The following is a 17,771-nucleotide window of genomic DNA, read 5'->3' as shown; positions in this document are numbered from 1 at the left end:
GAAGCGAGTGTGGTGAGGTACTTCCGCAGTCGAATCTTACAGTTTTATCACATTCACCAAACAAATTACTAACAAGAGTAAAGGAAGAAAGGGGGGTAATATAATCAAACTTTACGGCATTCAACTAAAAGCACAACTTCTCACATTTCTCGCGCAAATCTTCCTATACATCTATTGTACGTAAAGATATTCTTCCAAGTGACGACGCTCCCAGCAGATTTCAGCGGATATTACCTTGTTAAAAGGGGTTCGGACCGTATCTAACATTACTCAGGCATTCAAACAGTTTAACGAGAAATGAGTTTTCAGCGACAAATATAAAAGAGACAGATCTTATTCCTTAATCACCTCCACGAGCTGAGTGAAAACGAAACAGTTCCTTTTGTCTGACAAATTGGTGCAGTAAATAATTTTAAGCAACCTTTGGGCATTATGCTGAGAATTATTGTAACTCCATTATTGCAGGGATTTGTGCTATTTATAAATACAATGTAACGAAACTAAATTAAACGAATGTAAATTGGATATCAGGTAATTTGTAATTTTCACGTGTATTTTAAATCAACTACACGTATAGACTTTAAATATACTGTGCCATATACTATACATATATTTGTATAATTGGAGTACCTCATATTATGTGATAATGTTCTTATTAGTGATCGAAGGTGATAATAGGAGTACACTTGTTATCCAATTCAAACAAGAAAATTATTCAACTTCAGACGTATTACAGCCCTAAAGGATTACGTTAGAACTCCTCGTATACCTTAGTACTAAATATTCTTCACAGCAGCGCTACATTGTTGATTTAAGATCAAAATTAATATTCTATGAGCTTCAATCAAAATATAGATTAACCCTAGAACGCTCTTATTTCAGACAGCTTAAATATGGCCAAAAAGAAACAGTTACACAAATGTAAAAGATCCGCTATTATAGGTACATAAATAGAGATACTTAAAACTTCTCTCGGCTTTTTCTTCAATCAGTCACGATGGCCTCGAAATCTTGGCCGGCGCATACATGCTGAACCTCATGTTAATTCACAAAGTATTTTGATGAGAATAAAACGAAAATAGCTGTGTAAGTGAGCTGGCTGGGCGCCAAACCATTCCCTTACAATCGGCCAACGCCTGCGACTCCACTACCAACTTCATTCGCGGAACTGAACATCGGTGCATCATAGTTCCTTACACATAGATTTCAAAGATTATCTTATCAAGCTGCTTTACGAGATCAAAACTAAAAAAAATATTGAAGATTAATAATTTTACTTGGACACAACTTAATTATTTTTGAATATATTCTGAATTAATTAAGAAATAAGATATAGGCTACGGATTTTTTTTATTTCTAAATAAATTACAGTTCGTTGTATAATTATGTAAATAAAGTAAATTGATATAAAATTAGTAAATATACCTACTAATAATTAAAATAGTCGAAATTAAATGCTATATTTTCGTTATCCAATTATCTAGATAATAATAATATCAGCTCATTAGCTAGTCACTCTTGTACTGCACGGTAGTTTCACAATTACATAATTGGCATAATGGTAAGAACGAAACCACAATATACCAATACCATATACACCATGTTTTAATAACATACATGTAAACAGACCTTTCTGCGACCAAATATCGTCCAACGCACCTAACGATGTTTTTACTTCACACTTAAAAGGTATCAAAGTTAATATGAGAAGAGGGTCAAATAAAGTAGGAGCAGAATACCAAAACAACACATACATAAGTCGTAAAGTACACAAAAATCGCCTCGCTAAAATAGCGGTCTCTCACAGACAATCTTTGGCTAGAGGAAAAACATCTACAAAAACATCTATCTATGACATCATCCTAAAATATTGAAGTAGATATATCGCAATTAGCTAAATGCATCTGGAAGCCGTGGAAAGCCCTGACTCACTAGATTGATATAACATTTTTAGATACAGCTACCTAAAATGTTATGATAGATACAAATGGTTCAATCTGTTTGGATTTTGTAGAGGTCGAATGAAATTGAATTAATTTTTCACTTCAGACATCATTCGTCTTCTTATGTAATTCAATGAGTGCTAGGAATATTTCCTCGTTAATTTTCATACGTAACATTTAATTCTCGCTAAAGCTTACTTTTCTTTTTAACTTGTGGCAAATGTTAGAAAAATACCCGGCAAAGGTGTACTTTTCTCTCTGTAAAATATAAATGTCTATGTCATGAAATTTACAGATTTCATCTTTAAAGCTTTATAGAGAACTCAGATTTTTCACTTTTAATTATTTGTACGTGTTTTTCCGACGAAAGATGTATTTTGAGCACTAGTAGTCTAATGTCCATTAGACTACTACTACTACTACTACTTACTACTAGAAATTCTTATTACGTATATCTTAGAGAAATACGAGAGAGTGTTGTAAAACATTTGATTAGGGATTACAAAAAACGTACGTTATTTCATTATTTTTAAACATACCGTTGTTCAAATCATATTCATCATACAGATTAAATATCATGTTTAAAGCGGGGAAAGAAGTGTAATACATAAGTAAATTAAATTACTGGCTTCGCCGGAAATTTACGGGGTAATTTGTGTAGTCTGTGCTTAAATTATGTTATGCAGACATGATATGTAATTTAATATTCCATTTTCAAGTTTTGTTTGAGCCGCGACGAGAAGTATATTGTAGTCTTTTTTGTATAATTATGAAAAAGTAACTCACGGTATCGTCGTAGTGTTGCGTGTGTAGGGCTGTGGTGCTGCCCTCTCTGGAGTTACAGGGTGACGAGTGCCTCCGCGATCGGCGGCCCTCCTCCTCGTACTCCTGCCCACATAAAGGTCAGAAATATTGTTAATAGCACAAAACAGCTTTTATGCCTCGACGCTATAGAATTTATATGAAAATATTTTGATTAAATACTTTAAATAAATATAAGTTTTAAAATATGTACGTGTTTTAACTGGCACAGTATGCAGAAATTTCAGAAGATACACGGAAACTTTCTTAAGAACTCACTTCGACTTTCTGAGAACTTCGTGCTTAGTCGTACGAGAATATAAACTAAATGATATCAATACATATGTCACAACTTTTTATTTCAACAATATTGTTTTCTAGTTTATCTTTGAAAATATTAAGCACTTTTGGTCACAACGTGCAAAGTTTTTTTTCTTCACTACTATCCAATAATGTCACTCCGTTACACACACTTTAAACGTATTTAAATCAAATTATTACTCGCCAAAACCAAACAATAAGAAATAATCTTCTCTGTATCTGCTAATATATCATGTTTCCATACTGACCCAGTTAAAAACACTATAAATTGTACTTCATTAATATTAGCAGATTGTCAACTAGTGAATTAAACATGCGGGTCACATTGCACATGCAAATTAATTAAATATATGATCAAGCTCGCACAAACACTAACTCGACTCGTATCGACTAATCAAAGTTTTGAACTTCAGATGAAAAAGTACCAGGCGTACAGCGCATAAAAGTGTTAAATTGAAACAGATAGCGCCGTTGTGAATAGAGTGTGTTCGCGGTGAGACTGCAGGGTGAGGGTTGACCAAGTGTCTGAGCGATGCAATTGATTTTCTACGCTATTTTTGCATGCTGACACAGTTAAGAATGAAGTCCATGTGGGACTCCAGAGTAATATAAATAGAACATCATAAAGTAATGCCTACCAAAAAAGTTGCGTATATTTTTTATTTTCTTACTCATTTTGTATCCTTATAAGTTACATAAATAAGTTATGATATACGATATACGAAAGACCGGATTATAGTTATCGCTAAAGCATATCTCATTCGAACTTCGGAGAACATACAGTTGACATAAATCGTTTTTGCCTCCATTTTATACCCTTACGACGGTTCCGTACACAGGCACATAATTATAGCTTATACTTAGAACTTGTACATCAAATTAAAATCGAATGTTTTTTCTGCCTCGTTTGTATAGCAACACGGAATCTAGAAGTGCATATTTAATATCTTGCCCTGAATGTAAGTTTTCAATGGTCTGTAAAGATATTACATTCCAACATTTTCCTCGTAGCTCATGCATAAATATTTAAACATAAAACGACTCGTCCGTCCTCAATATGTGATTACTGAAAATTAATATTTAAATGCCTCCCTATTAAAGTGACGTCATAATTCTATATTGTTTGAATGATAATATTCTTGCAATTTGTTGTCCCCGGAGCATTTCGTATACTTATTTTGAATAATTGTACATTTTTATGCAATTCCAATGCTGAATAATTGTATTTTCATATGACGGAAGAGTATGCAAAAATATTTAGGTAACGGATTAACGAAAAAATGTTATTTTCGTAGGCGTACTTACGTACGCTACGATTAATAATAAACGAATAAATGTAGATTCGACACGAACTAAAGTTCCAGGCAGCTAAATATATATAAGTTAATATGCATATTGCTTTGTAAATGTCTTTAGGAATGTTAAAGTTTTTTACATTGTGATTATTCATAAGCAATGCACGAATAAGAGTGTTACATTATTTCCTGTAGTATTTATTTGCAGTTTTGGATGCTGCAATAGTCTTCAAGAGATGTTGTAGCATTATTTACATTTGGTTTTTACTTGTGATAATAATTTTGAAGCAAAAAATTATTTATAGAAAAATGTTAACAATTGTTTTTTTTTTTAATATTGTTCAACTAGCTAATTACGATATCTAAGCCTGTTAATGTAAAAAAATATAAATATTAGTATTTCCATTATGGGTAGTAATATAAGCCAAAATGTAGCTAAACGATAATCGTTTACTACTTATTTGAAGAATGGTTGGACGTAGGTAAAGTTTGCAGTTTTATAGGTGCTATAGTTTTTATGGTGTAGAAGTTAAAACGATAAATCCCAGTCTGCTACATGTAACTTTATGTACACAGGTATCACTGTCGACTTTCGTTCAGACTACTAACAATTCCCATAAATAATAACTAAGATCTGCAGCTCTGCCAACTTGGCAACAACTTTTAATGAGGCTGAAGTATTCAATATTCAATTTTTCTTCTTACTCTATAACAATCTATACTTTATTTAACTTTAAGTTTTGAAAGTAATATTTAATACTTAAATTAAAACTTAGTACGAATAGTTTTTTTTATATAATAACGTAAGAACTGTTTAAAATAATTTTATGGATTTTGCAATGCAATGTTTTCTATTTTGGTTGAACTTTTATATACACTAAATTGTACCCCCCTAAGCCTAAAAAGAATAACCCGGATAGGGAATCTAGAATCTGGAATCTACCCACCCATATAATTTAGACGAATCGAATGACACCTCATAAGTTAAAAACCCTCTAGCCGTTTAGGCTATATGGTGTGTCAAAGAATGAGACATATTTATACATCCATGCATTCAAAATCCATCTGCAGTCGAGTAAACATATGAAAAGGATTCATATCATGATTAAAGTAAGTATAGGTATGACAAACGATTCGTGACCTCAGCACACACGACTCTGTTGACTACCGAATTGATATTGAACTCAGTGCGACCCTATCGTCTAGGTCGCAGCGAGGTAAACAAATAAAACTGCAATCTAGCGCTCTTACTACATAAAACGGCACAGTACCTATCTACTCGCCCTCTACTCGTAAGCTTGCTATAACAATAAAGCAACTACTCAGCTCTATGTTATAAAAATACTTTTACCATTGTTTGTTTTGTTTACACACAGCGCCTCTAATCTAGAATTTCGTAATAGCCTATTTATCACTTTTGAATATCCAGTTTTGGAATAAAGTTTTTTTTTATTAAATAGAATTTGACCTATTGAATTTAATTTTACTATTAGTAAATGACCATTGCCGCCTGTGGACATTTGTAATCAATCTCAGATAACTTCTGAGTTTGTATCTACGCCTTGAATAAATAGCTGTTATAAGACAGAAAAAGATATGGCGGTGATGTTTTTCGAGTCTAACCACGAAGAGTTCTAAGACTGTTAAAAAATATTCAACAAACCACTAAATCTAAGCTTAGCGGCAAAAACAAAGTAAATAACATATTTCTAGTAAATAGGCCTATAAATAAATTACTCGAATCAATTTTATTGTATCAATCTTTCTCGGAATACGTGGGTGCATGTTATGTACTTAATAACATTAAGGTAATAAGGCCATACGGGGATGCTCTGAAATACTTTGTAAGTGGTGCGTAGCACGCAAGCCACGAGACCGCACCATCGCTATAATTATAACTTTAAACACTTTATACGATTAAAATATCTACTTACTTTGATGTCACAAGCTTTGCTCCGTAATTTTCCTGAAGCTAATTTATTATTTTTCTGGGTTACGAGTACTCGTGACATTTATTTTAATTGTACTAGTAGTTAATTAATTTCATTAGTGCCCTTATATTTTCTGTATATAATTTCGTCAGGCGTAGGATCGTGTGCAAATCCAATATGTTAGTACTAAAGAGTCTTATTTAACAGAAATGCATTGTTTTCCTTGAATCCTGAATTGATATCCCACATTTAGTAAAACATTCATTTTTTTATCAATACACTTACTTTTAGTTAAAAAATAATCAGGGCAGAGGCGCTCCTGTAATCATATCTTCGAACAAGCCCATTAAAATACACCGTATTGTAAATATAAAATACACATTCTATAATAAATATTCTTTATAAAGATGATATATCGAATTGAAAATAGGTTTAAGGGAATTGAATTCGTAAACGTATACCGAATGTAAACACATATTGACGTTGAAAGCAATTTTGCCATCAACACGAATAACAGTATTTGGCACTAGACCGAGAAATCTTTTACTTTTTACAATCGTATTCGCACGTTATCCTGTATTTATCACTTTTATTACCTAAACTGTCTTTATTACAAAATTCTACTACGTACCTACGTTACCTACGTAAATGTTATCTTATAATCCACAGTTCCACAAATTTATGGGTAAAATAATTGGTAGTAATAAAAATACGCCTTTTGCAAAAAATATTCAATAACTGTTTTTAAATTCTATTTAACTAGTTTTTACATTCAATAATGTTAACATTTTGTCTTTTTTAATATCAATTAAAAGTTTCGGTTATGTTCAACAATCAAATCTGAAATTTTAAGACCAACTTTTAATTATACGCTCCGTTTATTTTTTATTTGGTTACACAAAAGTTGTATTCAACGCAGGTAATGATCACTGCCATGACACAGATCTTAAACCATCACCGTGAATGCAAAACTTAATTCATAATAACAAAACAGTCCGGGCTAAGCACTCGTGGGGCCGTTGTTGTTTGAAAGCGAGTATCCAAGCGGCTTTACTTCGATAATTAGATGTTTTACACGTAAATGAAGTTCAAAAGTATTGTGTACCTTAGCCATGGCGCGTACATCCATGAGGACGTAGTCGCGAAACGCGACGCGTCGCCTCCGCCGCGACATGCCGTCCGTCCGTGCGTCCGGCGGCTCGCATACTGCCTGACACTGCCGCCCACACCGAACATCCCCTACTCGACGTCCTCAACGATACTTCTAACATTTCCACGCCACAGGGTTGCTTTTTGACTTTTGAGTTTTTAATAATGCTACGGGGGCAAGTTTCTTGTCATCCCACATTCATGAACGCCCGACGGCGACCAAGCTTTAGTTAAACGCTTTCTTATACGCCCTTACAATTCTTTGAAAGCCTCAGGTGCTGAAATAACCTCAGCCTTTACTTTTCGCTATTTGTTGCACTAAATAATTACAAAACCGTAAAACTCAATTCAATTCGTTTGTTACGTTATTCGTAGCACAAGCACAAGGGTGCGGTTGCATTGCCGATTCTGAAAGACTGTGAAAGCTTTTGTATTTATAGTTAAGGTTTTAAGTAATGATATCAGCGCCATACTTTGAGATTCATGCCTTGTTGTAGTTGGAAAACAATAGTACAATGTTCATATTATTATTCCTCCATTTCTCAAAATAAATAATAAATAAATTGTTTACGTTTTAGAATCTACGAGAAATTGTAGAGAACGAGAATAATATTGGAATTTTCTATTTTACAACTTATAAATACAAATAATGAAAGGGGTAATAATTTACTTTTAATAACATGTTCAATAGGTACTTATAAAATATGTTTATGTTAATTAGAACATAAAAACTAGATGTAGGTAGATACAGTGTCGGATAACTATACAATCAAAGTAAAAGTATTATTTTGCGTTTAACTTATAGCACTTCCATATTTTCCGTATGCTTTAGCCAAAAACTTCACTTAAACAAAGATTAAAGAAGAGAAAAGAAATTTAAGGGCTATAAATATGACAGAATTCATGGACACGCCCTGCTGCCAATTCGCTGTAACAATAACTACTTGTGATCTCATACATTTTCAACGACCAAGTTATGATCTGTGAACAAAAAACTACATAGCCTTTTAATACTTGACTGCGACCCAATTAAAAGATTTGTTAACTGAAATTTGAAAAATAGAATTGTTACCAAATAAGTACTTCAAAAGCTACTTGTTTAAGAAATTTTATTTTCATGGTAGTCGAAAAATTATTCATTGTTCTTTTAATATTGTGAGTAATGTACCTACTTATTCATGTTCATTTTTAATTTTGTTTAATATGACACTAATATACGGTCGAATATTGATAAAAAAATATATATTTAAATATAAATTTGATATGAAATAATAAACCTCACTTACAATTACCGACACTATTACACCTCGAAATAGTCAATTTTACAGGAGAGTAAAAATAGTGTGAAAATTCGCTACTTCAAACTTTACCAGATCATTAATAGAGATAATTATACAATAGTTGAAATAAAACAGATATTATTATATTGTCCTACTATTGGAGTTTTGAAAATATATATATATATATATATATATATATATAAATGCTTACAAAGACACAATATATATATTTTTATTTATTCGGTATTTTATTTATTAAATATTGAATATAGCGTTACGTCGTTTTGCCATTCCATAAAGGACTACATTGTGAACGGTTTTGTGAAAAAAAAACATTTTTGATTTTTTGTACATACGTTCATCTGACTGCGATTTAGTCATAACTTTTCAGCGTTGTAGAAATTATTTAAATACGATTCTAAAAATTGTAAAATATATTTTTTTGTTTTCGCTTTGCTATTAATCTCCCCTATAATAACATACATTTATTACGGTGTTTTCTTTTAAAAATATATTCATTAATTGGTTATTGTAAATTTAAAAAGCGTATTTTTTAGACTTTGGTAAAAGTACTTTACTTATTTTCTTACTTCAGGCGACATATATTGAATCTAGCTGGACTTGGATTTCTATTCTAGAATCCTTCACTTCACTCTGGATTTCACTTTAGAATTCCTTGCTTCACACGGGATTCTAATCTAGAATCATTCGCTTTGCTCTGGATTCAAAAGAACGTACGTGCCGTAAGAATATTATTGCGATTTTATTTAAATAGGTACTTGTTAAATAGTACCATAGCAGTATTTGTTAGTAGACCTACACCGCTATGATATTTATTATTCGTATTCCCATAAGATAAATATGTCCATGTGAAAATATATACATGCTGAGCAGCAAAAAGTGTAACAAGTTGAATAACTGAGAAAAAAAATTGCAAATATTTTCATTTACGCATCTAATGACTCCGGACCTACCTACCTACATATAGGTACCATTTCACACCTGTGTATGACAATCACGCAGGTACGAATAATAACAAGAGTATAATAGTTTACATACCGTTCATAATAATAGTTCAAGTCTGCATAAAACAACATTTTATAGTCCAATATCTTGTATAGTGTTCATAACGAAAAAATGTGGTCCTCAATAGACGTGAATAATGTAACTTGCAGCGAGATAGTAATAAGTTACAAGGGTGGTTAACCCCTAAGAATACGTCTCTTATCTTACAACGTATAAAATTTGGGGGAAATGCTCATGAATTGCTGACTTTGACGTCGAAATTAGGTCTTTAAGATATCATCTTTGCAACGACAGACGGTTCTGACAGTCCCTATAAGATTTTGGTGTGTTAAAGCAAAGATCATGTAAGTATATACTCTGCGATAACAATTCTAACGTATAAAACGTTGGCATTGAAATTTTAATGAGCTGGAGACTATTGTATTAGAATGGTCTCATTAGCAACCGCATTCAAATGTGGAAAACTGGAATATTTATTGTAGTTTTAGATTCAAACTATTATAATTTGCCTAGCCGTATAAGTTTGCTGTAGTACCTACCCATATTATAATTATGAATAATTTTGCACTTTCATAATTCTGACGTAAAACTTAAGTAGGGGTGACAGTTGTGTCTTTCCACCACGGATTTGCGACGAAGTTAAGCTGTCACAAATGCACCGATAAGATTGCTTGATTTTCACAGACAGTTCTGTTTGATTTGTCTGATGATTCGTCTGTTCTAATGAACGAAAATGTGAATTTAAACGAAACAAGCCTATCAGTGAATTTGACAAACATCCGAAACTTAGCCACCTCGCACATCTCTGGTGGAATCTTAGATAATTAAACCAACTTAATTATCTAAGGGTGGAATGGAACCCTTACTTAGTTTTTTCGAACGTAAATGGACGTTAATACTTAAGCTTGTAATTTTTATAAAACTTATAGTATTTTTTTTTATTAAATATTTTGTTACTAAGTTACAAAATATTAATAAATAATAGACCAGGGTCGATAATTTTTGAAACCAAAAAAAAATACAATAGAATGAAACCCATTGGAAAAAGAGGGGAATATGATCAAAATGAAAGGAAAAATAAATTACGGTCGATCCGAGTTCGGGAAGTGGGAGGGGTGAGTTTTTAAGGGTAAAAAATGGTTTATCTTGATTTCCGGCTAAACTACACGTCCTATGCGAAAAAGTTCAATGGCAAAGTTGTAGGTAATAAAAAGATCTACAACTTTTGTATTTGCAATTTTTTCACATAACCTCAAAATTTGGGTGAAAAATTCGAAAAAACAAGTTTTTGGTTTTTTATTTATATCTTATTCAAAAATATTTTTTTTTTTACGAAATTTGGTGAAAACTTACCGTATTATGTCCCAAATACACTGTAATTTATTTGATTAAAAACATTTATTTTTTCGCCTTATTTTCACTTAATATCAAAAAAGCACCCTAATTTTCAATCGAAAATTCTGACGTCAAAATATCAGCTTTTTTCAAAAAGTTTGGGGGCTTTTTGTTCGTTGAAATATCTACTTTCTGATGGTGTAAAAAAAAATATACATTACTATAGGAAATGTTCTCAGAAAATGCAAAAAATTGAAAAAAACCCAATTGTATTTATTGTCGATTCTCTTCTTGCTAGACTCCACTAAACGATTCAAAGCTGATTTTTTTTTATTTCATACACTTGCTTGTCATCTGACTTATTGCAGATTATACAAACAGATCCATCCATACTGATAATCTGAAAAGACAAAATTAAATTAATAATGCCTTCAAAGTTTTATCATGAGTATAACTAAATTTGTTTGTATAAAATAAACGAAATTACTATTTTTTATTCTTGTACTAAAATAATTATTTATTTATTTATTTATTTATTTTTGTACACCTTAAACTAAGGGTTACAAAGGGTAAACTTAATGCCTAATGGCATTCTCTGCCAGTCGACCCTGGGTGATGGCGATGAAAATATCATACAATTTTAATTTTTTAGGTTATGTTATGTTAAACATACTATTTATGAAAGAAAATATTACTATTTTTATTTTAAAGTTGATTAATATAGATTTAAATACAGATTGTATTTACCTTGCTATGTAGATTCCAAACGATTTTTTGAATAAAGTAAATTTCTCACAATTCACTTAGAGTAACTGAGCCTGCATGTGTATTTTTAAAAACGATGTTGTACACTGTTCTGTATCTCGAATACTGGCTAACGGTTTTTACAGCTGCTACGAAATAGCAGGTATGTAGCCCAGACCCTCCTAGGTCCGTCCCCACTTCTCTATGAAATAACTTACAATGGGCTAAAATTTACCGAAGGTCACTCAGGTATATAAATTATCTTAAAACAGCAGTAAATAGACATCTACAAATATTATTTAAATAAGATTCTACAACTTTTTCAAAATATTGTAGATGTCTTATTAAATATTAACTTTATTAACTTATTTGTTTGTTAATTATTGAAGTATATTTTAATTTGCAACTTTTTCATTTATCAATAAAACATGAAATCTTACGTTTTTTGAGTAATTAAAGTGTAAATTTTAATAAATACTTCAAAATTGTACATAATGATATAAAAACATTTTTCGAATTTGGGTTTTTTTCAATTTTTTGCATTTGCTGAGAACATTTCCTATAGTAATGTATATTCTTTTTACACCATCAGAAAGTAGATATTTCAACGAACAAAAAGCCCCCAAACTTTTTGAAAACAGCTGATATTTTGACGTCAGAATTTTCGATTCAAAATTAGGATGCTTTTTTGATATTAAGTGAAAATAAGGCGAAAAAATAAATATTTTTAATCAAATAAATTACAGTGTATTTGGGACATAAAAAGGTAAGTTTTCACCAAATTTCGTATAAAAAAAAATATTTTGAAAAAGATATAAATAAAAAACCAAAAACTTGGTTTTTTGAATTTTTCACCCAAATTTTGAGGTTATGTGAAAAAATTGCAAATACAAAAGTTGTAGATCTTTTTATTACCTACAACTTTGCCATTTAACTTTTTCGCATAGGACGTGTAGATTAGCCAGAAATAAAGATAAACTATTTTTTACCCTTAAAAACTCACCCCTCCCACTTCCCGAACTCGGATCGACCGTAATTTATTTTTCCTTTCATTTTGATCATATTCCCCTTCTTTTCCAATGGGTTTCATTCTATTGTGATTTTTTTTCATTTTTTACCATTTTTAAAGGCTTCGGCACTGGTCTATAATGCTATTGCATTATAGATAATGATTTGCAAAAAAAAATCTTAGTTTGTTTTTCACTTCATCATCATAATTATCTAGTTTCATATTTTAAATAAAATAAAAATTTAAGGAATATATATTATTATTTTTCTGGATATAAATAAACTGCATTTTAATCACTTATAAATCATAGTAAAATAAATATTGGTGTAAAACATGAGCATTTATTTGAAGTTTTATCTTTTTAGTTAAATATCTGCTACAATATTCTAAGAAATATTATATAAAGTAGCGTAAATATACAATATATATATTTTTTAATTATGTAGAATTTTGATATTAAGCGAAAATTTTAATATCAAAAATATTTAATATTTAACTGCAAAACAATTGTATCGAGGGCTCGTCCGGGATTTGAACCCGGGACCTCTCGCACCCGAAGCGAGAATCATACCCCTAGACCAACGAGCCGATGGTCGAAAGTGTTAAAATATCGACACGTAACGTACCAAATAAGAAATAAAATATTAATTAATTTAAAAAACATATTGTCTCCTGAAAAGTTTTGTTACTTATTTTTTATTAGGTATATTATGTCGTAATAAAAATTCTTATCATATTATATTGCTGAGTATTTTCAGATAATAAAAATAAGCCATGAAACTACATAAACTGTAATCGAGCAGTATAAACATACAACTAGTCTCGCTTACTCCCTCATAAATAGTAGGTACTCCTCTACTTCGGATTTAGCGGTACTGTTTTGGTCAAGATACTTATTCAAATGTCCATAAAAGGAGCATTTCGAGTCATAAATAACTACATACTACTAGCCATACTAAACTAACAGTCGGAGAAGAAAATAGTCGTTGGCCGCTATTACCGATATCTTATACCACATCTACAATGCCAATATTCCCCAATAGACCACTTTGCGAGATGTGAATCAAATGTACAATTTTGCCAGATTTACCCCTCAGACTCTCAGCCCTACACGAAAAGGAAATAACGGCCATAGAGTTGGGTGGTGTGAGATCTACGTCCAAGCCGTTATCGACTCATGCAAGAAAAGTGAATTACATAAATTTCAGTGGTAGTGCCGAGGTGCCACTCAATCTGTCACGTTATTCAGTTATTAAGTTTTCAAGAGACAAAAAACAGATTCGACCGTAAGCTCGTCTGCATGTGATCGGTCTAAGCTTTTTTAGATAGCAAAAACTGTTATGTGTCTCTTAACAAATATTTAGTCAAGTACAGTTACAAGGATAAGGGTCTACTTTCTACAACAAGCTATTTGCAAAATGGAATCAAGTATGTTCCATGGCTGGGTCGTGAGAAGGACGGAGGGTCGCGAGTGACACCCAGGACACCGCTAGAGAGAAGGCAGAGAGGTGAAGGTGGGTAACAAAGAGAACGTAAACAAGTGTAGTAGGTAATTCTGGCAAAATCACCTCGTGCTGTGGCTCCAAGTCGTCCTCGGGCGGCGGCGCGTCGGCGGCGCGCCAGCCGCGCCCGCTCCTGCCCACAACACCACTGTCACTACATCCGTACTACCTCCATCATATTATATTGTACCTTTGCACTGTTTAAGCTATCAATCATAACCGATATTACATAAACAATACCGGACGTGGACGTGGTACAAATTACGCTTTATCATTACTATTTCTCGTCTTTGAGATCAATTTAAGCTTTCGACTCATTTTTATTATGATATAAGTTGTTAAGCCTCAAAGTGACTTGGGGCAACTCCGAAATTTCGGACAAATGCGTTGGCCACTAACCCGTACCTCTACGCATTAGGGGAAAGTAATGGAGCTATCCTTCAGGCCTTCCGGAGTTGTGAAGATAAAAAACCCTTACCCGACAGAGATACGCAAATTGGTTGCAACCTAACGCATTTCTATGGCATTTCTCAAGATTTTACATAAACGGAATCTATATAATAACTTATGATGGTAATAATGATTGATGTACTTATTGCAGATATATTCGGTAAAATAATGGTTCTGTTACTGGTCGTGAAGTTCCAATTGTACCGTTTAATCGTCCATTGAGAATCGGTTTTACGGGCAGTTAATACAAAAGAACACTTAGGGCTGCAGGACGCCATATAAAACCGTCGGTGACAGTAAACGTGAACGTTTATGCCGCCATAAAGCAATCGATTCTGATACAAAATAAAACTGGAAGTGTTGGCGATTGGCCAATGAGATGCCCGCATCTCGAGGCTGGAGATCCCCGAGACAGGGGCTTGAAACGACACATAATATTTGTGTGAGATGTAAAAGAGCGGACGTAAGCAAACGTTTGAGGAGGCGCCCTTGACTTTCGCGCTTAAACGACACTTAAGTTTAGCTTTTAGATAGCAGTCGCGATTTATTTTTATATTTAAAACAATTTGAACGTCGTTAAGTGCTTCATATTCTACAAATATTCGTGTACCTAGCTTCGTTTTCCTTATAGCATTGTTCTAGCAAAAAGGTAAAAGTATAAGCGGTAGGTATATCACCTGTAGGCGTGGTCGTGCGGGGGCAGACCCAAGCCGGAGTCCTCGGACGGTGAGCGGTGGTCGACCACCAGAGGAACTTCCGCTGGCACCTCCTACAACAACAACCCTCTACCTCACAAAGACTAGTTTTAAATTTAATTTGAACGAGAACGGTAAGAAAGTTTAACTCCAGTTCCTCTTATTTATATTAAAATTTATTATTATTTATTTAAAATAATAGCTTTTACATGAAGAGCGTTTAGATACGTTTTATTTAAATGAATATTGCAAAGATAAAAATACAAAAGAATTAGATAAAATATGATAGAAAATATGATCTAGCGGTAAACGAAAATATATCATATAACACATTCCTATATTTTAAATTGTTATTATATTTTAACTTTTACCACTTGAATATTTAGTATAATAAATAATGGAATATAGATTTACGAAAAAATAGATTGTTAGACCTCGTACCGTGCTGAATATAACAATACCTTCAGTCCGCTGCACACATTATCATATCATGGGCCCTTACGTACCCTGTTTGTCAACCCTTGTACAATAACGATATTATTTATTCGTCCGTTGATTTTCATAATATTTTGGCATCCTGCAGTTCGTTACACGAAACATAAAACCGCAGAAAACAATGACATCAATGCTTACAATGACTTCAATGCTTACTGAAAGCAAACCATCAGATAACACTAGACTAAACAAACAATCACTATAGGATGCGATGGAATGGGAAAAAATTGTATGAGATTTTAATTATCCATGCGGATCAGCTATGAAGCGTTGTTTACCGTCGTCATTCATCACATCGTATAGTTAACACAGCTTACACATTAACTGGACATGCAACACAACACCAAACAAGTACACATCGAAGGTGCATTGAATGCATGCACTCACCGGCTCGTGTAACTCGTGCATCGTCGACGAAGGCAGCATGTGGCGCTCGGAGCCGCGCTAAGAACAATTCAAAGCTTAGGGACCTTGTACACGGCGTAGTCGGCGCGGGTGACGCGCGTTACGAACGAGCGTTTGCGGCGCCGTAAGTAGTAAAACAGATTGCTGCGTTTGTCATTCTAATGTATACGAAACTATAGAAACGGGTGTGACAACAGTGTTCGAATCTCGTTTGTATTGACGTGTACGCGGGTACACGTGGCGTTTTAATTCAATAAAATTTAGAATATTTGTTACTCTTTTAAGTTATAAAAATTGTTTTAACGTTGTAACATTATAATGACCAGACAATATTTCTAACTGGTAAATGAATTTATCAACAGTTTTTAATTTTAGGTTACTTTTTATCTTTAAACACCGTTATATACTACTTCTAAAGATTCCCTGTTACTGTATACGAACTACAACAGTACGCCTGAGTTCCCTCATATGTGCATACACATTTACAAATACACTGAATAACTAGTGAAAAGGTTTACTTGCAGCGATTGATCTCGTTAAAAGCGCGTTAAACGCACGTCACCTGCGCCGAAAATAAACACCGTGTGGAAGTTCCCTTAGGCCCGTGACCGAACGCGTCGTGTGCAAAATGTGTTCATTTCATAAGTGATACTTAGTCTTATGTACACAAATATGGTTACAAGCTAGAATATGAATGTGTTAGTGAATTACATATGGATTTGGCTTAGTCGGCACTAGCGCCAATTCCATTCCTCTTGTTCACGCTACTCAAGGGTACATTTATCTTTTGTTATGAAATACTATGTGACAGAAATAATTTGCTCTTAATAAGCATAAACTGTTATTATATTAGGTCCCTTTTAATGTTGTGTTGTTACAGCACTAACCTTTAGACTAAGATATTATTTATTTCGTGTTCTCCCATAATAATTACCTCTACGATTCAACTTCAATAAATGTACTAAGTTATATGGTTAAATGTATATATAAGTTAGTTACTCGATTATGCTACATGTTAGATGTTGTTTCTAATAAATCTATAATTTATTAAACTAAATTCGAAAGGTCTGATTAGTTCTAAATGTTACTATGATACTAATTTAGTTTGTTAAAATAAGTACTAAAACACTATTAGTATCTTAAAATGTTCACTACTATTTTATTGAGTATAAAAATCTTAAGAGTATGCATCTGAAAGTGTGTTATGGTTTGTCATTGTTTTTGTACCATATTTGTACTGTAAGTCTCAAAAACTGGCGTGAAATCGTGTTATTATGACTATTTACTAAAAATAAAATAATTTAAAGTGTAGGTGAGTGAAATGTTTTAAAGTTTTCAACAAGACCCGTTTATATTTCTTCAAATCTTAGTTAGATTTTTACAACACAAA

The 17,771-nt window shown here is 32.6% G+C and overlaps 1 protein-coding gene and 1 non-coding gene across 2 annotated transcripts in view; both read right to left on the bottom strand.

Moving 5' to 3' along the window:
- Positions 1-1,508: 1,508 nt before the first annotated feature.
- The window catches only part of dysc (whirlin protein dyschronic), a 92,520-nt gene continuing 76,257 nt past the window's right edge, over positions 1,509-17,771 (bottom strand). Inside the window, exons 12-16 of the mRNA XM_073080491.1 lie at positions 16,364-16,420; positions 15,464-15,555; positions 14,403-14,469; positions 2,730-2,831; positions 1,509-1,523 (exon numbers count right to left, since the gene is read on the bottom strand). Coding sequence (XP_072936592.1) covers positions 1,509-1,523; positions 2,730-2,831; positions 14,403-14,469; positions 15,464-15,555; positions 16,364-16,420 — 333 coding nt within the window. The remainder of the gene's footprint in view (positions 1,524-2,729; positions 2,832-14,402; positions 14,470-15,463; positions 15,556-16,363; positions 16,421-17,771) is intronic.
- On the bottom strand, positions 13,351-13,422 carry TRNAP-CGG (transfer RNA proline (anticodon CGG)). The gene has a single exon. It is a non-coding gene; the product is annotated as a tRNA-Pro (tRNA).

Source organism: Epargyreus clarus, unplaced genomic scaffold, assembly GCF_041222505.1.
Source record: "Epargyreus clarus isolate Ecla_fem2 unplaced genomic scaffold, WU_Ecla_fem_2.2 ptg000015l, whole genome shotgun sequence".
Lineage (NCBI taxonomy): Eukaryota > Metazoa > Arthropoda > Insecta > Lepidoptera > Hesperiidae > Epargyreus > Epargyreus clarus.
The sequence above is the reverse complement of the archived record's forward strand: the minus strand, read 5'-3'. Positions and strand labels throughout refer to the sequence as shown.